This window comes from Sorex araneus, chromosome 6 (assembly GCF_027595985.1).
Source record: "Sorex araneus isolate mSorAra2 chromosome 6, mSorAra2.pri, whole genome shotgun sequence".
Lineage (NCBI taxonomy): Eukaryota > Metazoa > Chordata > Mammalia > Eulipotyphla > Soricidae > Sorex > Sorex araneus.
Genome location: NC_073307.1, coordinates 20,862,951 through 20,886,522, shown reverse-complemented (window position 1 = coordinate 20,886,522; position 23,572 = coordinate 20,862,951). Strand labels below are relative to the sequence as shown.

Sequence of the window (23,572 nt, the reverse complement as noted above, 5' to 3'; positions counted from 1 at the left end):
TGAGAAGTTAAGAAGGTTAGAAGGAAACAGGAACTGTTCACTTGGAAGTGGTTAGGACACCCTCACCCATAACTTTTTACCAGCACTGTCTTCTTTTCTTTGACTATTTGGATCCCAGTAGCCTACTTCCCACCCCATTTTGCCTGCTGTAATCTCTTCTTCCTCTGTCTTGCCTCTTCCTGGCATTACTTTACTGCTATTTTACCAACCTGAACCTTGGATTAAGCCTAGCTCAGGTAAGAACTTACTTTCAAAATATACAAGGGATGTGGGGAGGGAGGCAGCATGGGAACAGTAGAACAGAGTCAGTAACCTACATTCTGTTTATTTCTGCCATTTGAAGTTACCTACTTTAGGCAAGTCATTTCTTTTTTTTTTCTCTAGGCTTCATTGTCCACATCTGAAATTGAGTACAATTGAACTCAGAAGTCCTCTAGGGCCAGGGACATAGCTTAGTGCTAGAGCACTTACCTTGCATGTATAAGGCCCTGGGTTGGATTCCTGGCACTGACTTCTCCCCACTGCGTGCCACCTCCCCGTGCCCTGCCCCCTCTAACAGTGTCTCTCCTAAATCTAACTTTTTTTTTCCCTCACAAATGAGAATATATAAGCATACTGGAAACCAATAGAATGTTTACATTGCTGAGGTTTGAAAAGCCCTACCAGTGGTTATCACATGGAATCAGAAGCCTTATTTGGGGCATCACTACTGTTTGAGCTTTTAGCTGAGGCAGAAGAAAATTGTGAACATGCACATCCTTTGTGAGCCCTCAAGTCACTAAAATAACATTCAGTTGAGGCATAGCACCAACCCCATGAGAAAAATAGCTCTTTCGATGAATAAAGCTATCATCAAGGTTTCTGGATCCATTTATTTCAAGTAATATTGAGTGTAACAAAATTTCCACCACCAATAAAATTATTCATATTTTAAGACCCTTTAAATCTATTGTGGCTACAGTGTGCTGACTTGCCCTTTTATAGGCCAGTCTGCTTCCTTCCGTCCCTGCTCTCAAAGGGGAAATCCCATCACCTCAGCTAACCAGACCGAAGAAGAGAGTTGGACAGCCAATGGTGGCCTCTCCTAACCACAGGTAAGAAATGGCAGGAACTGGAACAACACTTTTCATCAGTTCTGGTAGAGTCTGACCTCAGAATTAGTGTACAAGGGGAATAAATTGGCCATATTAAAGTTCTAGTCAAATAGAGATGAGTAAACCTGGTCCTGCCCCACTGTTTAAGACCTTTGGACCACATTGTAAAACCTGGAAGAGACAAACAAACCTCTAGGAAAACAGCATGTGAAAACATCTTGTTCCCTGACTAATCCTAGATCTCTTCTACCAAGAAATGTGGCAGGTGGTGACGTCTTCCCGGTGGACCCTGGCCTTTGCTGAGGGGCTCTGATCATACATTTCCTGTTCATCCTCAAGAGATTTATCACCATATGCAAACAAGCAGGTTCCATCTCCTTTGTCTCTCCTATGAAAAGGATAGTATCTGAAGCTTAAGTGTGTTCAGTTCCAATAAACTGCAAATAAAAAGAGGTTATTCCACCCCTAATAAAGGGAAGAAGCCTGGACTTCAGATCTAATTTGGAAGATATCACAAAACTATTTTATATTTCATGTTTTATATTGATGAGTCCAAAGTAATTTGCCTAATAGCAGACTTATTTCCTTATATCAGAGGTTCCCAAATTTATTTGACCAACCTCTTCCCCTCTTCAGGGGGGAAAAAAATACTTAGCACCACCCTGGAAACCTGTTTTGTGATTTTTTTTTTTATTTTTGGGTCACATCAGTGAGGTTCAGGGATCACTTCTGGCAGTGCTCAGTGGACCATATGGGATGCCAGGGTTGATCCCAAGTCAGCCATATGCAAGGCAATTACTCTACCTACTGTATTAGCTCTCTAGCCCAGCAAACCTTTAAACAAACAAATGGAAAGCACCCCCACAGTTATACCCCATAATTGGAGACTACTCCAATTCCAGCACGTTAAGAAAAGTAAACACCTGTCAGTAGTAAAAATAGTAGTAACAACTGTTTTAAAGGGGGAAAAGGGTTGGGGTCACTCCTGGAAGTACATAGGGAACCTTGAGCTGCGGGGAATTCAACCATGGTCTCCCATATGCAGTACACGTGCACTCTTGGAGCCATCTCTCTCGCCCATCTCTAGCTTCCTTCTGTGTATCTGGATACATCTGGATCCTACTCTTTCTCTTCTCACAGCCAGTTCCCAACACCATCTGTTCCCAAAAAGCTGGTGTTTTCACCTTCTGTCTCATTGTGCTCCATTCCATCTCACTTCCTTCCCAATTTACCATCTTGGGGCTGAGAGCAGGGTGGGGGTGTTGGGCCACACCCGGTGGTACTCAGGGATCACTCCTGGCATAGCTCAGAGAACCATATGGGGTGCCAGAAATCGACCCCCAAACAGCTGCACATAAGGCAAGTGCCTTACCCACTGTACTATCTCTGACTGCAACTTCTTAAAAGCTGTTTTTTAGAAATGACTCTTTATACACTGCTTCCAAGGCTTACTCTCCAGCATTGCAGACTTGCTCTAAGCATAAACTATTTTGCAGGAGGCTCGGGACCCTTTTTCAGAACATAAACTACCCATATCATTGCTACCTCATGTGAGGGTCTGCCTCACCTGGCTCTTACTAAAGACCCAGAATTTCAAACCTACGGTTTTGAATCCTCATTTCTGTAAGATCTCCAGGTGATTTATATATATGTACATTGAAGTTTTAAAAAAGCATTAACTTATTAAATGATTTTTAATGAGTCTACAAATTAAAAGTTAAAATCAGATGAAGCCAAGAACTGAAGTGATACAGATGCATGGATTCAGGGGTCCATTAACTTAATTTGGGCAGGTAGGGGGGGAAGAATATACTGATTTTGAAGAAACCAGAAGCCAAAAGCATGAAGATTTTAGTGTATATACAGACTTGGTGTGTACTCACCCATCACCTACCCCGCTTCTTTCCTATTACTTTGTCTACATTAAACCCTTTTCCTAATTGCTAAAAATTGAGCCCTTCCCAACCAGCCACCTGCCCTTAGTTTTCTGAGTTGTCGTGGCAGAGACCAGAACAGGCGTGTCCTGTCCACCACCTTTGAATCCAGCTTTTCCTTTCCGAGAGCCCACCTCTGGGAGCCAGAGTGGCAGTCCAGAGGGTAGAGCTATTTCCCTGCACCCAGTGTAGTCCCCCTAACCCTGCCAGGAGAATCCCGAGCACTGCCGGGTGTGGCCCGAAAGAGAGCCCACTTCCCTCTCTGTCCTGTATAATTAATGGAGGCTGTACGCTGCATCCTGGAAGGTCACAGGCACCAGAATTTGACACACTCAAGCCTCAATCCGAGCTTCCCCTCCTAAAAGAAGCATGATTTTGAGTAGCGACTTGACCACTCTGGGTTGTTCCTGGACTTTAAAAATACTATTAATAAGATAGTTCTTTACTTTAGCCCAAACTGTTGAGGAATGGGAGAACTGTGCGTGGTAGTCGCATCGCACCCAGCCCCCAGCTGGAAACTAACTGGCCTGGCAACACTGCAAGGCCGTTTGCTGAGCAGGAGGAACTGGACGAGGCTGGTGCCTGACGCAACACTCCACTTTTCTGCTTGCCCGAGCTTGTTCCTTCGCAGTTGGGGGCGGGGCCATCGGGTGAGTGGCGGGTGGCCCGCCCCGGGCGTGACGTCGTCCTGGTGGTGTTGCTGTGGCCACACGTGGTAGGGCTGAGTCCGCCTCAGACTCGGCGCGCTCCGCGTTCTCAGCAACAGCTGCTGGTCTTCCTGCTCGTCCCGTTCGCTATGTCTACGTCCACGAGCTGCCCGATTCCAGGGGGCAGGGACCGGCTGCCCGACTGCTACAGCACCACGCCAGGGGGCACGCTTTACGCCACCACCCCGGGAGGTCAGGGGGTCGGGGGCGGGTTTGGGGTCTGCAGGTTGCGGGCAGGCCATAGCGTGCCTGCGGTCGCGCGGCGGGGGAGTGGGGAAGCGCGGCGTTAAACTTCCCGACCAAGCCCCTCTGCAGCTGTGTGGTAGCACTGGGGGAGGGGGTTGATGTTTGGTACTAAGGCCCGTTTCCCTAAATGCTCAAAGTGATGCAATATGGTCGAGCATAGCTTTGGGGTAACTGTAAACTGTAATCTCTTTGGTCAGGATTTCCTCATTAGCTTCTCCCCGTTTGGGGGCTGGGGGGCTTTGTTGTGGAAGCTGACGCCCCGACTGCCTGTGGACTCAGTAGGAAGTGCTAGGTCTTGCAAAGCGGCTTTAGTATAGTTGGGGGCAGGGTAGTTTGGCTTACTATTTGTTTAGGCATACAGCCCGTGGTCTGTTACAGGGCTCCGGATCCAGGGGTTCCTGCCACGTGGAGGCGGGGGGAGGGGCCAGAACAGGGCTGGACATTATGAGGACACCAAGTTCCTGCAGGCCCGACTGAGCTTGATAGGATTTAGGAGGGGTCAGGATTAAGAACATTACGTTCCTGTGTTTCATGAGAACACAGCCCCTTCCTGCTGGATAACAGAATTTGGGTGGAAACACTTTCATAGCTATTTGACTTCCTGATACCACTGTGGCAGAAAGGCTAGGGCCCACCTGTAAAACCAAAGCAGTTAAACCCCCAAGTCAGTCGAGTCTACTAGGAAGTGCTGGAGTGATAGTACAGCAGGTAGGGCGTTTGCCTTGCACAAGGCCTACCCGGGTTCGATTCCCCAGCATGCCATATGGTCCCCCAAGCACCAGGAGTAATTCCTGAGTGCAAAGCCAGGTGTAACCCCTGAGCATTGCTGGGTGTGACCCAAAAAGCAAAAAAAAAAGTTAAACAACAGCTCCAAATTTGGATCCTCACAGAGGCAACCTGTGGAACTGTAAACCACATGTGCCCACTGGTACTTTACACTTCCATTCATGGAGCAAAAGCTGTTTTATTATAGCTCAAAGGGGGGAAAAATCTTTTTTGTTTCTATGTTAAAATTTTTTAGCTGACTAACTGGAGAGACAGTACAGCAGATAAGGGGTTTGATCCCCAGTACCCCACATGGTCCCCATCCCCCAAGCCCACCAGGAGTGATCCCTGAATTCAGAGCCAGAAGTAAGCCCTGAGAACTGCCAGGTGTGGCACAAAAACAACAAAAATGAATAAAATGGCAGTAACCAATTGGAAACCTTATTCCACACCAAGAGACCCAGAAATGTTCCCCTGGCTCTGCTGCATAGTCTTTTATTTAGGCACCATGATTTACAATACTCTAATAGTAATGCTTCAGACATACAATATTAAGCTTCAACCATCATCAGTGTCAGCCCTACAGCAGCCCTTCAATAACTCAGGAAACGTGATTCCTAGGTCCCTAAAGGCCTGTATTTGAAGCCCCCAACGCCTGCCTCTTACTGAGCCCCCCTACCCCTTGACAGGCACCAGGATCATCTACGACCGAAAGTTCCTGCTGGAGTGCAAGAACTCACCCATTGCCCGGACACCCCCCTGCTGTCTCCCTCAGATTCCAGGGGTCACAACTCCAGCAGCCCCACTCTCCAAGCTAGAGGAACTGAAGGAGCAGAAGGAGACAGAGGAAGAGATACCCGGTAAGGACAACACGACAAAATGTCTATTAAGTTATGGATTCAATTTCAAGATGGTTTTCTGCACCGATCTTAAGTCTGCTACCAGTTCTGCATTTTCTCTCTCCAGATGACGCACAGTTTGAAATGGACATCTAATCTGGTGCAGATGACCCTGTGCGGGAGTGAGAGGGATCCCTCCTGCCATTGCTGCCGCCACCTCTTCTGGGGTATCCAAAGGCCAACTGGCTTCATGTTATCTGGAAGGGAGTGACTTGGTTCTGGGCCTCCCTTAGTTCTGAGGCAGCTAGACCTGAGATAAGAGTGGGCAATTTGCCAAGCCCTTCACTCAACTTTCTCTGGTCTGTAGGCACCCTTCCTGATCCACAGCCCTCCCTGCTCATGGACTGAGGCTGGGGCTGGGACTGGAACTGGGGAATGGAGTATGTCACTTCTGACTGCTTAGTAAACTTTAAAAGAAATGCGTTGACTCCTGTGTTTTCTTCAATGCTTATCTTCCATCACGGCCACACAGCTGAAGTCCCCAGAAGCCCTCGGGATTAGAGCCTCTGGTCTATTTCCAGCTTCCATTGAGCACATTTCCACCATTATTTAGAGCCTGCGGGAGATTACAGTGGCAAGCTACCAGAGCTACTAACCATAAGTGGCATTAGTTTGACCCCTGGAAGGACTGTTCCAGCCTTTCCAGGAAGTGGCATTCCTTCAATTGAACCCGCAGTCCCTCCCTACCTGTTCCAAAGCAGGAAAAAAGAGGCACTGCAAATCTTCAAACTACTCCAGTCTCTCCCTTTGCATTTTCTGCCTTTGACCTGTAAGTACCAACCCTTTATTTCAACACTGAAAACCTGTATCTCTTTCATAGCATGATACAAACCTCTCTGTCCCCTTCTACTGATTGTTGTCTTCAAAGGGTTAGAAGCAAAGTTTCAGGTCAAACGGAGGCAGCAGCTTATTGGACAAGTCACAGTCGTGATCCTACCCACCCCTTTCCCAGAGAATAAGAGTCATGATCCCACATTTCAGGAATCTTTTTTTTTCTTTCCATTTTTAGTTTGATTCTAATCTCTATACGGCTGGCAAAATTCAAAAGTGACAGTATACAAATAAGGCAATTGTTTTTTCTTGAGCAAAAATCACCCTGCACTTAATTGAAGCTTCTGTTCGCATACTGAAATGAAACCATTCAGAGTTAGGGCTACTCAGCCCGCAAGAGATGTGCTTTTCAAGTCTAATTTGTGGGAAAGTAACAAACTGTAATCTGGTCATGCCTTTAAGGCCATTCATGATGAGAAGAGGAAAAAGGTTTGTAGGGTTGATGTAAGGCTAATGTCAGCCATTACCGGCAGTGGGGACCAGTTTGGCACAGGAAGGGTACATCTCTCTTAAACCATGGCCTGCCATTGAGATATTTTATTGAAATGTATGTTTTGAGAATATGACCTCTCTGTAGCCCAGGTGGGACCTCTTCCCCCAAAGATAGGTCAGGCCAGAGCCCAGGTAGGTCATATGGTCACCCAGATGGAGAAAACGGTCAAGTGAGAGACAGTTTCTCGTGCCAAGGCAGAGGAGGATGGTGTGATGTTTGTCGGGGAAACCCCGGGTTTATAGAGCCTGCTGGACACCTGGTACGGTCTGGTTTTCCTCAGCTGTGGTCAGAGGCTTCTCTTCATTGGTCTCCTCTGAAGACAGACTCTTCTTTTCTGCAATTAATCTTTTAACTCCTACCATCCACTGACTGACCTCAGTCACATAGTCCACCATGAGTGAGCGGTGGATGTCATCTGCAGCATCCCACCGGTGACTTGAAAGTTCTGAGGAGAGAGAGGGTGTGAGCCTGCAGCCCCAAGGAAGAAACAGGTACCTTTCCTCCCTTCCCTGCCTACCATCATCTCAACACCTGTTCCAAGTAAGCCACTCACAGCAGGACAAAAAATGAGGCTGCAAAAAAGGACCAAGTCACACCTTGCACCAGCAGAGACATCCTCTTCTTTACAGGTGTTGATAGCTTCCCTGCAGCCCACTGTTCCTGCAGCAGAGCCAGGCGTCGACTGATGTCATCACATACCTGCTTCTGAGACACAGAAGCCCCCCCGGATCAGTTGGCCAGCCCAACAGGGGCAGGAGACAGGCAGCACCTATACTCTGTGGCCCAGGAACTTAACAATTAACCTTAGAGTTGCTTTATTCAAGGGTTAGAGGCCCCAGAGAGGTGAAAATTACTGTATAACTTCTTTGCTTTCACATTGCTCATTATCTCCAGAGAACTTAAACAGATCTAAAGGGAAATGAGAAATGAGTAGGGGGGATCTTAAGAGGGGCCAGAGGTATGGAATCGTCACTTATAAAGGGTACTGAATCAACTCATTCCTACAAGCATTTTTGGGTTTTTGGGCCACACCCACTGATGCTCCTGGCTCTGCACTCAGCAGTTTCTCCTGGCTGTGCTCAGGGATGCCACACTGGAGGCCAGGGATCAAACCCTGGCCTGCCACTTGCAAGGCAAACATCCTACCTGCTGTATTCCGGCCCCATTCCCATAAGCTTTTTCTAGTGATTAGCCTTCAAAAGTCCCATTAGTCCCTAAAATCCTGTGTTAATTTTCTAAGCAGCCCGCAGGAGGTTCTGAAGGAATCTACATGGAAAGAAAGGCTAAGGGCCATTACTCAAGGGGAACAGCCTACATTTGGAAGCCAAAAGTTCATCTCTCTCATGGAAGGAGGTCTCCCCAACAATCCAGGGGTGTGCCACAGCTTACCTTTGTCTGGCCACGGCAAGTCTCCAATGCCTGTTCCAAAGGAGTCAGCACATCTTCCAGTAGAGTCTCGTGTTCAATGACTGGGGAATTTGTAGGTTCTAGACTGGAGGCAGGACAGCCACCCACAGGTGGAGGCATGGAAGTCTTACTTGAAAGAGGTGGAGGCCCCATGGGGGGTGCCCCAGAAGTCTCTGAGGTAGGGACTGAAAAGCAAAGGCAGGATCAAGCAAACATGACCTAAATTGGTAGGTAAGAAGCTCAACCTTAGTGTCATCCCATCTAAGAAGAGCTATTCTGTGGAACAGTTCATTCATTCAAAATATTTATGAGTGTCCGAGCCACAGTAGAGTGGGTAGGGCACTTGCCTTGACATGACCGACCTGGGTTTGATCCCCAGCATCCCATGCACTGCCAGGAGTAATTCCTGAGTGCAGAGCCAGGAGTAACCCCTGGTGTGGCCCCCCAAAAAAATGTATGAATAGGATCCTAGCGCATATGTGCCAGACAATGTCAGAATGCTAACCATGAAGTTCTTGAACTTGGCTTCTAGCAAAGGGAAATGGGCAAACAAGATTACCAGGTTTTCTTTGCCACATGCCACAAAGAAAATGACGTAAGAAAGATAAATAAGGGGCTGGAGAGAAAGCACAGCGGGCAGGGCGTTTGCCTTGCACGCGGCTGACCCGGGTTCAAATCCCAGCATCCCATATGGTCCCCTGAGCATGGCCAGGGGTAATTCCTGAGTGCAGAGCCAGGAGTAACCCCTGTGCATCGCCAGGTGTGACCCAAAAAGCAAAAAAAAAAAGAGAGAGAAATAAAATACTTAGTATTCAGGAGCTAGAGTGATAGTACAGTAGGTAGAGCGTTTGCCTTGCACATGGTAGACCAGGGTTCGACCCTTGGCATGCATATGGTCCTTGAGCCCTTCAGGAGTGATGGAAGAGCCAGAAGTAATCCCTGAGTACTGCTGGTGTGGCCCAAAACAACAGTGTTCAAGGAAGCCTTTCTAAGGTGACATCTTAGTTTATCCTAGCTCACCCACTCTAACATATAACAGATTTCTTTTGTTGGGAGAGTGGAAGGGAAAAACAGGTATACCTAAGCAGTACTCAAGGCTTACTCCATCTGTGCTCAGGGTCACTCCTGGAGAGGCTCTGGGGATCATATGCTGTGCTGGGATTCAAACCAGAGTCCGCCAAATGCAAGGCAAGTGCCTTAACTCCTTGAACTAGCTCACTGGCCCCTCCCGTGTTACTCTCTAACTTCTGAACTGGGGTTCCTAATCTGCAAAATAATAAGCACTTATTTTACAGGGATGCAGTTGTTTTAAGTAATACAGATATAGCTGCTAAATTCGTGTATAGCAAAAAGTGTTCATAAAGTTAAAAATTAATGAGACCAATGCAACTTAAAAAAAATCTGAAGAAACTCTACTAGGAAGAGGTAAAGGCAGTACCCAAGAAGCAGAAAAAGTCCTGATATGTTATAGCAACTAGGTTAGTAAGGCCTGTGTGACTTATTAGCTGTGTGACTAAGTATTAGCAACGAAGAGAGTAATATGAGCTGTCACTGGAGAGCTAAGAAGGGCTCCAGATCCTCCAAGGGCTTTAGAAAAAACAGTATGGTAAATTTTCTTTTTTTTTTTTTTTTTATTTTGGGACCTCTCACCCAGATGTGCTCAGGGCTTACTCCAGGCTCTGTGCTTAAGAGGCAGAGTACATGCTTTGAAGGCAAGAGCCACCCCAATTTAATCACCAGCATCTTTGGGTCTGGCCTAAACCAAAAAGTAGTAATAAATAGGTCTCCCTTACCTCACATCCCATCACCAAATACTGCTCATATCTGCTTCATAGCCAAATTTCTTGAATGAACTAAAGTCTTTTTACAAAATTCTTACCTCAAAACCAACCTAGCCGGGGCTGGAGCAACAGTACAAGGGCAACAGTACATTGCCTTGCACATGCTGACCCAGGTTTGATCCCCGGCATCCCATATGTTCCCCTGAGCACCGCCAACATAGCACAGAGGGAGGAGTAATTGTTGAGCCTCAATGGGTGTGGCCCAAAGATAAAATCCCAAGCCAGCCATGTATCTGTCAAGATCAGTGATCCCTTCTCTCTAACTTCACCTCTCCGTGGCATGTCACCCTTGAATCAAGCTTTAACTCTCCCAGCAGAAATTTCACTTTTCTTCTTACTCATGGCTACCTCATAGTTGTCTCTGCAAATTTCTTTTCTATTGATACACTCATCTTACATGAATCTTACTTGTGTTTATGCCAGATGTGACCATTAATGATGATTCATTTCTTTTTTTTGACCTAGACCTCTCCCTCAACCCCCAAACTGCATACCAAATTTAACACATCCAGATAAAGAACTCGCTTTTCTTTCTCTCAAAAAATTGAAGTTACATTGATTCCCTCACATCCTACTGTCCCAAAACACTTTCTACTATCTCCAGCACCTCACTATTTGATCAACTTTTTTTTTTGGCTTTTTTGGTCACATCCAGCGATAATTAGAGATTACTCCGATTACTCCTGGCTCTGCACTCAGAAATCACTCCTGGTGGTGCTTGGGGGACCATATGAGATGCTGAGGATCAAACCTGGGTCAGCTGCGTGCAGGGCAAACACCCTACCAGCTGTACTATCGCTCCAGCCCCCTCACTAGTAGTCTCTTAATGTGTCTATTTCCATCAGCAGACATACCTGAAGATATAAATCAGGGGGATAGAGTTCTGGAGTTCTGGAGTACATGACTGACAAGCATCCCTCCCACCACCCAGGTGGACCTCCAAGCACTTCACAGGCAATAGTTCCCAGCACCACCAAATAGCTCCCCCACACCCTGCCAGAAGGGATATATAAAAAAAAAAAAGTTCCCTATTTCTCAGCCAGGGGAGATTTTGCCCCCAGCACAAATGTCTGGAGACACTTGAATAACAGAACTGCTGGGTAGAGGCTTGATGGTAACTCCTACTATACACAGTCTTAATACCACAAAAATTTGACTGGCCTGAGATGTCAACAGTGCCAACGTTAAGGAACCATGATTTGGGGCCAGAGCAGGTAAGGCATTTCCCTTACATGCAGCTGACCCGGATTCAGTCCCTGGCACCACATATGGTCCCCCAGCCCTGCCAGGAGTGATCCCTGTGCACAGAGCCAGGAGTAAGCCCAGAAACAATAACAAAACATGATTTAGGGGCCAGAAAGATAGTACAGGTAAGGTGCTGTGCTGCATGCAACCAACACTGGTACCAACCACAGCACCACATATGGTCCCCTGAGCACAAAACAAGAGTAGCCCCTGAGCACCACCAGATGTCCCAGAAACAAAACAACAAAAAATTAAAACCATAATTTCTACCATTCCTTTCTAGTACTGCCAGTGTGGAGGACAGGATGATGAAATGCCTGGATCTGAACTGCTTTCTTGGGCCACAGCCCCACCTATTGGCATTGGAAATGCTCAGAGGAAAAGGCTCGATTTAAACTTTTCAGTGGTTGTCTTTCCTAACTTATTTCGGTTTATAAAACCCACTAGGGTCGGGTCCCCACCCGCTTCTCAGATCTTATTTCTATCTTTAGTCCTCGGTGCTAGCAACTAGGTACTCTCTCGGTCGGAATTTGCCAAAGGTGTTTTCAAGAACTTTTGCACCAGCTGTTTCCAATGTCTGAGATGCTCTTGCACCTGATCCGCCAGATTTAGCTTAAGCATCTGTCCCTCAGCCCCCTAACTTAAGTTACCCACTCACGTCGCAGCGTTTTGTTGTCCACAGACCACCACGACTTGTCTAGCGCCTCAACTAGGGAGTTAACTCTCAGAAAGCAGCCACCTACTGTCGTGTTCAGCCTGGCTGGCCCTCAAATAGTGCCTTAAGTCGCAGTAAGTGCTTCGGAGCACTTACTTCGAAACCGATTCGGTCAATGATTAACGCTTTAAGGCTAAGATGCTTATGACAAAGGCCAAGTGAAGGTGTAGAGCAATGGGCACACTGCCGTGAAGCTCTGCGGAAAGACCAGGGTGGGAGCAAGACTGGAAATTAGAACACAGAATTCCCAAAAACCGTTACGGCTCAGAAAGAGGCCTGCTGCCCGGCCCCTCCCGGGGGCTCTGACCTTCCTTCCAGGGGGGAGTCCTCGGTGGCCCGGAAAGCTGCTCCGGCCCTGCCTATTCTGGGCGGGTGTCGGCGCACAGAGCTCCCACGCACCTCTGGGGGGTCCATCCTGCGGGGCGGCGACCCTCTTGGTGAGCGGGGTGCGCTTGGGTCCGCCCGCCTGGGTCTGCAGCCCGTACGAGAACTGCGGCGGGTCGTTCCAGCCGCGCTCCTTGTTGCCTGCGGGGGTGAGGGGCCGTGTGAGAGAAGCGGGGGGAGCCCGGGGGCCGGCGGCGCGTACCCTGCGCGGGGGCCCCCCTAGCCTGGAGCCCGCGCTCACCCGGCTTCACGTACAGCTCCGCCATCTCCACTTCCGCACGGCCAGCGGGGCAGCGCGTCACTTCCGGGGCGGCCGCGCCCGAGGCCCGGACGACGCGGGACCCGCGACGACACCGGGGGTCGCGGGGGCGGCTGGCTCCGCTTCCCGGGAGATGGCACCCCAGTCCTGGGTCTCCTTGGGTGCTGCTTGCGCCCCAGCGGATCTCAGCTTTTTGTTTGGGCGTTTGGGGGCCACGCCTACGCGGCTTAGAGCTCCGGCGGTACTAGGGGCACCGGGATAGACCCCAGAGGTCCCGCGGGCGCACCAGCCCTGTGCGCTTTCTGCCTAGTCCCAGGACAACTCTAATCGCCAGAAGCTCCTGCCCCGCTTAGGTTTCTCGAGGTCTAATCAAGGTCTAGTCCTAGAACCTCGCCTCTGTAGCCCTCCCTTATACTCTCTTACTGGGTATTCAAGTTCCTTCAGTATCTCCCCCCTAGGAAGCTGATGGGTTAATGTCATCTCTGGTCTCACCTGAATTCCCACACTTAAATTTACTAGTTGTACTATCACCTTCTGTCTTGTTTTGTTTTAAAGTAGAGACAGGTTTTATTTGGAAGGGTTTTTTTGTTTTTTGTTTTTTTGCTTTCTGGGTCACACCCGGCGATGCACAGGGGTTACTCCTGGCTCTGCACTCAGGAATTACTCCTGGCTGTGCTCAGGGGACCATATGGGATGTGGGATTCGAACCCGGGTTGGCCGCGTGCAAGGCAAACGCCCTACCCGCTATGCTATCGCTCCAGCCCCTTATTTGGAAGTTTTGAGGAAGGAGCAGGAGGGAAAGGAACGAGAACATGGGCTCCAGAGAGCCCCAGTAACACATCCAGCCTCGAAAGTATGAAGGTCTCAAACAACACATCTCTCAAGGGGGGTGTGGGCGATGTGCTTGGGCACCACATACCTCAGCAGCAACACCTGGGCACAGGCAGCCCCTGGGCTGGGCAGCATAAGCTATCTTGTTTGACTCTTCATCTCCACCCTTTCTGACAGACTCAGAAGATGGAGCTCCTGTGACCATTCTATTGCACCCCTGATGCCTAGACTAGTACCTGGCACAGAAAAGCTCTTGGGAATCTGTTACTCAACAAATATATTTTCTATCACACCCACGGTCTCATGTGCCCACAGGAAGTCAGCAAGCACAGACATAGGTTGTTAACCCCCAACCCTGTCCCAGGCCCAATATACTCACACCCAGTGAGGTCACTGAGGGATTTTTATTTGTACTCATTTTGCTATAAAGTGTTGCTGAGGTAGAGCCAACTGTCCAGAGCTGAACAGGGGCAAGGAATACAGGGGCCCAGCGGAAGAGAAGCCAGGGGCCTAGGTGTGGTGTTGGGCCTCTCAGCCATCCTATAAACAATAAATACAGCAATAAATAGAGGGTGGGCAAGGGTCTGAGGGACAGGTAAAGAGAGTGCCAAAGGAGAGGCCACCAAAGGACTGAGAGGCCATAGGCCCTGGGGAATGTTGGGGTAAAGCCGGACACGGGTCCAGAGCCTCTTCTCCAATCCTCAACTTAGGACATATGGAGCAAAGACGGTTTCAGCCGGAAGGCATCAAGAAAAGAGAAGACTCCCCGCTTGCGAGGGGCTGCCCCTGCACCCCCAACCCCTCCTTTGAGCAGAGGGAGGGGCAGGGGACCTGGGGTATCCACAGAGCTGGTCCGCTTGAGCCGAAGGCGGGCACGGGCCTGGGCACCCCAGGCCTTGCCTCGAGTTGCAGAGGCCACAAGACACTTCTGGTATTGCACCTAGGGAGAAGGGAAAGGTAAGGTGCCAGCTCCTTCCGGCGCCTCCGCTCCCTGATGGCTTCTGCAGGAAGGTGTGGCCTGAGACAGGCACCACCACTGCAACAGTCCCAGACAACCCAACGACAGAAACACAACCTGACAATTACTGAGCATGCAGGAGGGCTGGGTGCTATGCTGAAAACTCTCAGGGGCCAGAGAAAGTGTTCAATGGGCTGAGCACAGGTGTGGCATGCAGGAGGCCTAGGTTCAATCCCAGAACCAGCAGATCTCCCCTAATCACCACCAGAAGGAACCCCCAAGCACCAAGTCAGGAGTAAGCCCCCCTGGTATGGCCCTAAAATAAAGCTTTCTGTCATCTAACTTAATGCAGTCATTTACCGAGTATTATTCACCCGATTGCCCATTTCATAAAGGAGGAAACTTCTGCCAACTTCACCCAGTCCTTCTCTCCCCTCTCCCTCAACTCCAGCCTGAGCGCCTGTTCTTATTAAGCCAATTACATGCTGCCTCTCCTCACTCTCACTAGGGTGGACTGGCCTGACCCCGAGGATTCCCAGGCCAGGCAGGTCTACAGCCCAAACCCCGCTCTCAGCCAACTGCCTGCATCATCTCATCTGAACCAACTCTAAATGGAAGGTCTTCCTACTATTTCTCTGAAAAGTCTTCCAAATCTTTGAACCTCACTGTACTTTTAGTGGGCTTCCAGCCCTCACACCTGACTTCACTGACCTTTCTTCAAACCTCTGCCATGGCTCAGAGTAACTAGGGATAAAATTAGTATCAGCCTGACTCCTGAGTCCTTCCATAACCTGGTTTCTGCCATTCACTCTGGCCCCACCTCTCACTTCGTCCCCCTGGCATTCCAGACATACTATTTTCTTTTTTCTTTTTGACATTTTTGGGCCACACCCAGAAGTGCTCAGGAGCTACTCCCAGTCCAGTGCTCAGGAGATCATGAGGAGGTAGGGATCGAACCCAGGCCTCCTGCATGCAAAGCAGGTGTACCAGTTTGTTGAATGAACTCTCCAGCTCCAGAATACATTTCTTTCAGATAATCTGACCCACTAACATCTCTCTCACTTCACAGCTAGGGTTTCCAATACTTTATCTGACTCCCCTTTACTTGGTTTGTTTTCCTCCTTGGATTGGATCTTCAACTAGTTTATATGTTTTAGTTTGGAGGCCACACCCACCGATGTTTAGGGATCACTCTGAAAGGGGGGCAAGAGGGAGAGACAGAACCCACGTCGGCCATGTGCAAGGCAAGTGCCCACCTGCTGTACTATCTTTCCAGCCCAAGATTTTTTTAAATCGCTTTTTAAAATTCTTTTGCAAATCCCTCCCAGCCATGTTATCACCTACTTCAGGTAGCCTTAGCAAACCCCTGAAGGGCTCTGTCTTCATCATCCTGGGGCACACACCTTCTTTCTGAAGCATCTCTGCTCGTAAGATCAACAACTATACCCCCATATCAAGGAACTCCCCAAGTCAAGTACTCCTGGGCCCCTGCTGACACTCATTCCCTCAGTGAATGAATGACATCATCTTACAAAGTTGAAGCATCCCATGCCCAAGTGCCAGAGATGCCAGGATACAGCCTGTATGAGACAAACAGGAACAGCAATCCCACAGGGAACACCAATTCCAGCCAAGCGTGGAACTGTAGACATGTGAACCTAGTGTCAGACAGTTTTAATTAAAACTTAGAGAAAACAGCATGAGAGCCAAGCAGAACATTGGTGTGCCCGTCAGCCCTGCAGCTGCAAGCCTGTGATCTCTGGAGAGGGCCCAGCGCCAAAACTGTCACCAGTATGAAGAAGCTGCAAGGCAGGGCCTGAGACAGTACAGTGGTTCGCCTTGCAGGAAGCCAACCTGGGTTCAATCCCTGGCACCCCATACGGTCCCCCAGGTCCTGCCAGGGGTGATCCCTGCACACAGAGTTAGGAGGAAGCCCTGAGCACAAAGGAGTGATTCCTGAGCTCAGAAAGCCCTAAGCACCCTGGGAGTAGCCCCAAAACAAAACAAGGACCGGAGAGCGATAGTACAGCAGGTAGGGTGTTTGCCTTGCACATGGCTGACCTAGGTTTGATCCCCAACAACCCATATGGTTCCCCAAGCACCACCAGGAGTAATTCCTGAGTGCAGAGCCGGGAGCAACCTGAGCATTGCAGGGTGTGATCCAAAGAGCTAAAAGCAAAACAAACAAAAAGCCGCAGCTGCAAGGCAGCCCCATGCTCCCATCCCACCCCAACTCACCATGCAGGCAGCCTGCACCGCCTCCGAGAGTCTCCCTGCGTGGGGCTGGCACCAGAAGGCTGCACACTGGAAGCTCTGGCGGCCCAGGTCGGCAATGAGGCCAAAGGTGTGTGGGTCACGACCGACACCAATAAAGGTCACAAGGCGCACAGGACACTGCCACAGTGGCTCCTCCTCCGCACCAGCCTCAGCCTGTCCACACCCGGCCTCATCACCGGAAGGTCGGCCCTGACCAGAGTCACTGAGTTCAGCCTGACACCGGCAGTGACCACTCAGCATCCCCGTCCACCCACCCGACCCCAGTCCGGGTACCTGAATAGGATGTGCAGTCATGAGAGAGTCGGACACACTGAGCATGGTGGGGACCCAGGTATCCCGGTCCCCCCGCATGGTGAGAGTACCAATGGCCTCGTTCAGCACATCCATGCCTGGGGGGATATGTCCACCATGGTGTCACCCAGATGTAAAGAAGTGGCTCGGAATTCAGAGTGATGAGAATAGAGGGCCATGGGACACTCAATGGAGCGTCGGGTTGTCCTCCTCCCTCCCAGCCACCTCCCCCAGTGCTCACCCATGGCTTTGGGGACTGGCAGGGTTCCCATATAGAGCGCCTCGTACTTCTGAGCTGCCTGGCTCACTGCATCCAGCAGTTCCACTGAAACACACAGAAGTCCTCTCTCCTCTGTCTCCTCTGTCTTCTCTCTCTCTCCTCTCTCCCTCTCTTCTTCTTTCTCTCCCTCCCTCCCTCCCATTTTCCCAGCCCTTCCCAGAGAGCTGGAGCAAATACAAGGCCACAGATGCTTCTCCAGCTCAGCTCGTAGGACCCCTGGACCCAGGACAACCCACTGTCTCCAGGCAAGTTCTAAATGAGCAGGACACCACCTGCATCTTGCACCAAAGTAACCTGTGGCCGTGGTGCAGCAGGTCCCTAGCCATACCTTGCCGTGGCAGGTCTTCTGGGGAGATGGGGTCTAGGGAGCATCCAGAAGAACTACCACTGGCCCCGACTCTCTCGGACAAGATCTGAAACACAACACAGGCGACAAGAGGCACAGCTTGCCGAGGACTGAGGTACAGGAACCAACACCCAAGCCAGCTACACCCAGCAGCTTCCAACCCAGCTCCCTGCTTCCATACCCTTCCCCATTCTTGGCCCTTACCTGGGCACAGAGCCCATGCAGGGCACTGGCAATGGCCTTGGCAGGGACGTCACAGCGAAACACATGACACTTGAGCATACAGCTGTCTTTGTCGCCCGCCACAAAAGCAAAGTCCCTGGCAGGGGCAGAGATAGAGGGGCTAGGGCAGGGATCAGACAGGGACAGGGGGCCGGTAGGAACAGGGGCCTCCAGTGCCTACAGGACACTGGGCAGTTAGGTGAGGGCTCTGGCAGGGATGACACACGGGGTCTGGGCTGGGGCTCAAGGCATTCTGCTGTCACTCACCTGTCACTGTTCCAGAAGCATGTGGGAGCACAGGACAGAATCAGTCCCGCCTCTCAGACTCTCCCCCATCTGTCCCCGCCGAGCTGGGCCCACCCTCCCCCACCAGGGCTGGACCAGGCAGGGGAGGCAGAGCTCGGGTCCATGTCAGAGGACCTGTGTCCAGGGGTTCAAGTACAGGGGATCACCATCAGGGGGATGAGGAGAGGGGATCACAGGGGTGGCGGGGGGAGGGAGGAGCAACTCTCACTTGGTATAAGGATCCTCACCGGCCTTTGGAGCTGCCCACACCCCACACCCGGATGTGCACCAGAGGCTGACAATGGATCAGACTGTGGTCCAGGGGGTTCACCAGGCTCATGGCGTCTTTCTTCAGGATCATCAGCATATTCTGGCCCTGCCAAGAACAGAGGTCAGCCAGGCTCAGATAAGGTCAATGACTGCTGTGCAGAAAAGCCAATTCAGAGAAAACTATCCCTGCAGAGCTCTTTGCTGGACCCCTAGAAGGCCACCCAGCTCACCTCACCCCAGGCACCATCTGGAGGCTGGGTCCGGCTGCCAGTCTGGGCCAGTTGCTGGATACAGTTATTGACTGCGATGCTGCTCTTTCCTGGTACCAGGTCCTCTTCGGGTACCTCAACCCAGCCCAGAGAGCGAACTGCAAAGCACTGATGAGGTTTGGGGGAAGGAGAGAGGATGCTAAGTTGAGTAAAATGGGATACCACAGCTTCCACACATATAAACCCCTATACCTCCTCCCTGCATACCACCTCTGCTCGATCCAATCCCTCCCCTGATCTTCCCTTTTCGGTTTTTTGTTCTTGTTGTTGTTGATGATGATGTTGTTTTGGTGTTTGAACCACAACCAGCGATGCTCAGAGTTACTCCTGGCTCTGCACTCAGGAATTACTCCTAGCAGTGCTCTGGGAAACATATGGGATGCCAGTATCGAACCTAAACTGGCCATGTACAAGGCAAATACCTTACCTACTGTAAATAACTCCAGCCCCTCCACACACACACCCCTTCTCTTATCCCCTATGCTTTGGGCTGGCAACTCAGGCCCAAGTCACTACCTTAGCTCCTGGCTCCAAGTTCTGGGCGTAGGATTCCTCGCCATACCAGGTCAGAGAGTTACTGAAACAGAGCAGATGCGGTAAGAGGAACTCTTCCCACAGAAGGCACACTTGGTGGGGCTAAGAACAGATGATGGTCACAAGATAAAACCCAAAATATAAAACCAGATCAGGACCGTGTCCAGGACTTATTAAATAAATGTAACAGAGTGTGACATAGAATTTGAGGGGAAATTCAGGCCACAGAATGCAGAGTAAAGGTTACAAATGAGTAAGGGTAAAAATGTGGACCAGAAACCCTAACACACAGGACAGCAGACAAGTCCTAGAACATGACAAATCAGCCCACAGACACAGAACAGCACTGGGAAGGAGACAGGACTCTAGGGAGCTGGGACCCTAGAAGGCCACCCAGCTCACCAGAGTGCCTGCCTTGAATGCGGCCAAGCAGGGTTCAAACCCTAGCACTTCATGTGGGCCCCTGCGCTCGGCCAGGAGAGAACCCTGAACAAAGCTGGAAGTAAAGCCCCGAGTACTGCAGGATGTAGCCAAAAAATAAAAACAAACAAAGCTCAAAATACAAAGAGTCAAGCAGCACAGAGGACAGAGCCAAGAAGAACAGGAAGAAAAAGTTCTAGGCAGGGGATAGATTCCAGAATGCAGGCTAAAAAAAAAGACTGGGTTCAGCTTTCTCTCTGCCATCCTGGAACCCCCTCCCAAGCCTTGCATTTTGCCTGGCCTATCTTTGTTACCTTCGGTCCAGGGAACTCTCCAGGCTGGAGAAAGATCTCCCCTTGGGAGGCCGAAGTCCCCAAATCCCCTCAGTCCTCTGTAAAGAGAAGACTGAGTCAGAGGAGCAGCAGACTCAGGTCCACACATGGGTCCCGGCCCCCTCCTCCCATTTCACCTACCATGCCTGGGTCCTCTGCAGCTCCTGGTTCCCAAGTTGGACGCTGCCACTGGGTCCTACCGCTGGGTACGTGCCAGTAGTAAGTACCAGCAGCATCGCGAATCTTCCTCCAGCCAGGGGGCAGGCCTGCCTCCCCCTCCAGGTTCTGGTCCCCCCACAAATCATCTACAGGAGCACGGGGTGGAGAGGAGAAACACGGGGGCTACATTTCGTGGGTTCGGGATAACACTGAAACAATCACTCCATCCAAAGGGGTCAACCTCTTAGGTCGGGTCTTAGGGTTCAAGCTCCCAGTTTTGGTTAGTGCGGTAATCAAGTCACTAGTCACGTCGAGACGTACCCCCTTCCTGCCTCTGGGTCTTGGGATGGCCTTGAGCCCTCCCTTGTCCCCTCCACCCTCAGTCCACGATCCTCCCATAGGGCCCCGGGTGCACACCGTCACAGTTGACCAGAATGATGGCCAACATGTAATCCTTGCCCAGCATATCCCCGGTCGTGTCCCCGCCGGCCTTGGCCGGCCCGCACTCTCAGCCCAGCTCGACCTCTGGAGCTGCTGCGCCGACCAGTCCCAGCCTCTCGGCGCGGAATCCGCAGGGCAGAGAGCGCTGCACGAACACCAGACGGGAGGGTCGGGTCCCGGGGCCAGAAGGGACGGGTTCAAGCAGCTCTGCCCGCCCCTGAGTGGCGCGTGTAAACGGGCGTCAGGATCCCCGAATGGGTGCACGCATTCCGAGGGAGGCGCAGCGGTGACAGCGAAGCTGACATCACCGCGCAACTCTGAGCTCATCAGCGGCACCGGCGAACGCGCTCGCTGCGCGCACACGCACGAGTGAGATCATCGCGCCCCAGCCGTGCACGCGCGCGCGCACCCAGCAGGCGCCGCGCCGCGCCGGACAACCGCGAGGGGACCGCCCGCAGGAAGGCGCCTCCGCCCTTCCCGAAATCGCCCCGGAAGTACCTCCGCCCGCAGTAAAAATGGCCGCGGCACTTAGCACCGAGGAGGCGGGGCTGCGCCTGCGCAGCAACTTCGGCGGGGAAGATGGCGGATGACAAGGTGAGTGTGCGCGTGGGGGAGGGGACCTGTCGCCGGGGTGGTCTTCGCTCCTTTTTAGTTCTGGCCAGAGGCGACACTGGAGCCGCTCAGGGCTGAGGATGCCCCCCTTGGTTCCCCCGGAAGCGAGCTTTTACACCAGGCGCCTGCCTCATGGGGGAGTGCAGTGGCCGATCACTTAGGTGAGTGAGGCAGGCGGTGCCGGGGTTCCCTCAGATGAGCCCTCCTGGGACTGACACGGCCCCTGATTATTCTCACACACTCTTGTCCACTTCTCTCCTATGTCAGTCGCCGAACCCCGGCATTTCCCCCAGGGACATTCACACCGCCATCCAAGCACTCCCTTGCTCATCCACCGAGTAGCCTGCTAAGATGAGACCGAAATCTCAGCCCATGTACGCCCGCAGCCGTTCCCGGGAAGTCCTTGGGGCTTGGGTGGGGGGTGTGCGTAGAGGGCCACAGCCAGACAGAAATTAGAATTTTTCCCAAAGTGCCCAGCGAAGGCCTTCAGGTCGTTCCTCACTATTGGTGTGAAGTTCAGCACCAACACGTGCACGTTTGCAGAGAAACTTGCCAGACCCCGTTATGCTTGGGACCCCATGGACGGGACTGGACACTGCTTCTCCGTGGTTTATAGTGGACTCCTAAATGCTTTCCTCACTGACCATCCCATAGCTGTCTTTCCGCCTCCTCTCATCTGCTGTCTAGATAAAATTCCTGGCATTTACTGTTGCAGATCCCACCTGTCTTGCTCTCTCTGACCCTTCTGTGAGTTCTGCCCTCCTCAATGCCTTCCTTTACCACTGGGAAATGATTTTTCAGCCTCTGATAAATTTGAGCAAGAGTGAAGCTGAGTCAGTCCGCCTGAGCCAGTCTCTCCCTTGTCCTAGGATTCCCTGCCCAAGCTTAAGGATCTGGCATTCCTCAAGAACCAGCTGGAGCACCTGCAGCGGCGTGTGGAAGACGAAGTCAGCAGTGGTGTGGGCCAGGTAAGGCTGACCCTCGCCCACTGCCCTCGTCAGGTTTGACTGGGCAGTGTGCAGATGTGGGTGGCAGATGACTTCAGTGAATGCTTACTAAGGGACATGTTTTATGTGACCCCCAAAGAAAAGCTTCCCTGTGGGCCTTTACCTGTATAGTGGGTAGGGCTCTTGCCTTGCATACAGCCGGCCCAGGTTCGATCCCCGGTACTCCATTATGGTCCCAGGAGCTCCACCAGGAGTGATCCCTGAGTGCAGAGTCAGAAGTAAGTCTTGAAAACAGCTGGGTGTGGCCAAAAGAAATGAGAGAGAGAGAGAGAGACAGAGACAGAGATAGAAAGAGACTTCCCTGAGAAAATGACACTGAACTGGAGCCTTCAATAGAGCAGTGCGTGCAGAGCCCAGTGGTGGGAAGTAGCAGGATGAAGGCGGGAGAGGTGTGTTGTAAAAGCAGTTCATTGTGGCCGTCTTGCTAAACCTGAGGGAGAAGTGGCGAGAGAACAGTTTCCAGGGACACCTCTCTGGCTTTGTGGCAATAGGGTTCTGATCCCAGGGTTCTAAGATTGTGAGATCAGGACTCCAAAGTTCTTTTTCCACCTCAGACCGTGAGGACTTTGGATGTCGATTCCTGGGCTCCAGAGTAAGGAGGAGCAGGTGGCGGGTATTCGGAGCCTCACCTGAGTAGTTCTGAGTACGGAAGGGGAGATCCTCGCTGAGTGTCGCCCTACATTTTCTTCCACAGGATGGTTCGCTCTTGGCCTCCCCGTTCCTCAAGGGCTTCCTGGCCGGCTATGTGGTGGCCAAACTGAGGGCCTCAGCCGTATTGGGTTTTGCCGTGGGCACCTGCACTGGCATCTACGCAGCTCAGGCATATGCTGTGCCCAATGTGGAGAAGACGTTGAGGGACTATCTGCGGTCGCTGCGCAAGGGGCCTGACTAGTCTGGATGTCATGGGGGAGGCAGGATGAGTAGCTGGGGCCCGCTGGAGGAGGCCTTCCGACCACAGACGCCATATTTGGCTTCCCTGGCTGTTACCCCACTTGCTCTCTCCCACTTCCCTGCCACCTTCATCCCGTCTCCTGTAGGGGATGGAAAGTGGCTAGTCAGCCAGCACCCAGGACTCCTTCCTTCCCTAGTCCTTGGGAGTCACCCCGGGACTGTGGCTTCTAAGGCCACCAGTCCCTTTCCGGTCTCGACTGCGGCGTCTGCAGCTCATGCTGACCCTCAGTATTCTCTCCGGCGATGTACCACGGCTCCTCCCTCCTG

General features: G+C 51.4%; 4 protein-coding genes across 4 annotated transcripts; 2 read left to right on the top strand and 2 right to left on the bottom strand.

Moving 5' to 3' along the window:
- The first annotated feature begins 1,156 nt into the window (after positions 1 to 1,156).
- EIF4EBP3 (eukaryotic translation initiation factor 4E binding protein 3) lies at positions 1,157 to 6,461 on the top strand. The gene is made up of 3 exons (XM_004609926.2): positions 1,157 to 3,927; positions 5,436 to 5,606; positions 5,713 to 6,461. Exons 1-3 carry the CDS (start codon positions 3,825 to 3,827, stop codon positions 5,739 to 5,741), a joined length of 303 nt encoding a protein of 100 aa, XP_004609983.1. The 5' UTR covers positions 1,157 to 3,824; the 3' UTR covers positions 5,742 to 6,461.
- Positions 6,462 to 6,995: 534 nt separating this feature from the next.
- SRA1 (steroid receptor RNA activator 1) lies at positions 6,996 to 13,434 on the bottom strand. Its single transcript, XM_004609998.3, has 5 exons — positions 12,803 to 13,434; positions 12,577 to 12,702; positions 8,359 to 8,561; positions 7,566 to 7,674; positions 6,996 to 7,414 (listed from the first exon to the last, which is right to left on the bottom strand). Exons 1-5 carry the CDS (start codon positions 12,825 to 12,827, stop codon positions 7,206 to 7,208), a joined length of 672 nt encoding a protein of 223 aa, XP_004610055.1. The 5' UTR covers positions 12,828 to 13,434; the 3' UTR covers positions 6,996 to 7,205.
- A 602-nt stretch (positions 13,435 to 14,036) lies between these two features.
- Positions 14,037 to 21,140, bottom strand: APBB3 (amyloid beta precursor protein binding family B member 3). The gene is made up of 12 exons (XM_055141325.1): positions 20,712 to 21,140; positions 20,277 to 20,440; positions 20,118 to 20,194; positions 19,366 to 19,426; positions 18,811 to 18,957; positions 18,559 to 18,686; positions 18,008 to 18,122; positions 17,786 to 17,870; positions 17,419 to 17,502; positions 17,160 to 17,275; positions 16,848 to 17,075; positions 14,037 to 14,591 (listed from the first exon to the last, which is right to left on the bottom strand). Exons 1-12 carry the CDS (start codon positions 20,758 to 20,760, stop codon positions 14,358 to 14,360), a joined length of 1,488 nt encoding a protein of 495 aa, XP_054997300.1. The 5' UTR covers positions 20,761 to 21,140; the 3' UTR covers positions 14,037 to 14,357.
- An 87-nt stretch (positions 21,141 to 21,227) lies between these two features.
- LOC129405546 (SLC35A4 upstream open reading frame protein) lies at positions 21,228 to 23,256 on the top strand. Its single transcript, XM_055141326.1, has 3 exons — positions 21,228 to 21,329; positions 22,217 to 22,315; positions 23,049 to 23,256. The coding sequence occupies exons 1-3, from the start codon at positions 21,315 to 21,317 to the stop codon at positions 23,244 to 23,246; spliced, it is 312 nt and encodes a 103-aa protein (XP_054997301.1). The 5' UTR covers positions 21,228 to 21,314; the 3' UTR covers positions 23,247 to 23,256.
- Positions 23,257 to 23,572: the final 316 nt, after the last annotated feature.

Coding starts and splice junctions, on each gene's coding strand:
- APBB3 (XM_055141325.1), bottom strand. CDS start 20,760: ATGCTGGGCAAGGATTACATGTTGGCCATCATTCTGGTCAACTGTGAC. Junction 17,871..18,007: donor TGCATGGGCTCTGTGCCCAG/GTAAGGGCCAAG, acceptor GTTGTGTTTCAG/ATCTTGTCCGAGAGAGTCGG. Junction 17,076..17,159: donor TGACTGCACATCCTATTCAG/GTACCCGGACTG, acceptor GACTCTGGTCAG/GGCCGACCTTCCGGTGATGA.
- SRA1 (XM_004609998.3), bottom strand. CDS start 12,827: ATGGCGGAGCTGTACGTGAAGCCGG. Junction 12,703..12,802: donor GGAGCTGTACGTGAAGCCGG/GTGAGCGCGGGC, acceptor TCACCCCCGCAG/GCAACAAGGAGCGCGGCTGG. Junction 7,415..7,565: donor GATGTCTCTGCTGGTGCAAG/GTGTGACTTGGT, acceptor CTCTCTCCTCAG/AACTTTCAAGTCACCGGTGG.
- LOC129405546 (XM_055141326.1), top strand. Junction 22,316..23,048: donor TCAGCAGTGGTGTGGGCCAG/GTAAGGCTGACC, acceptor TTTCTTCCACAG/GATGGTTCGCTCTTGGCCTC.
- EIF4EBP3 (XM_004609926.2), top strand. CDS start 3,825: ATGTCTACGTCCACGAGCTGCCCGATTCCAGGGGGCAGGGACCGGCTG. Junction 3,928..5,435: donor TTACGCCACCACCCCGGGAG/GTCAGGGGGTCG, acceptor ACCCCTTGACAG/GCACCAGGATCATCTACGAC. Junction 5,607..5,712: donor GACAGAGGAAGAGATACCCG/GTAAGGACAACA, acceptor TTCTCTCTCCAG/ATGACGCACAGTTTGAAATG.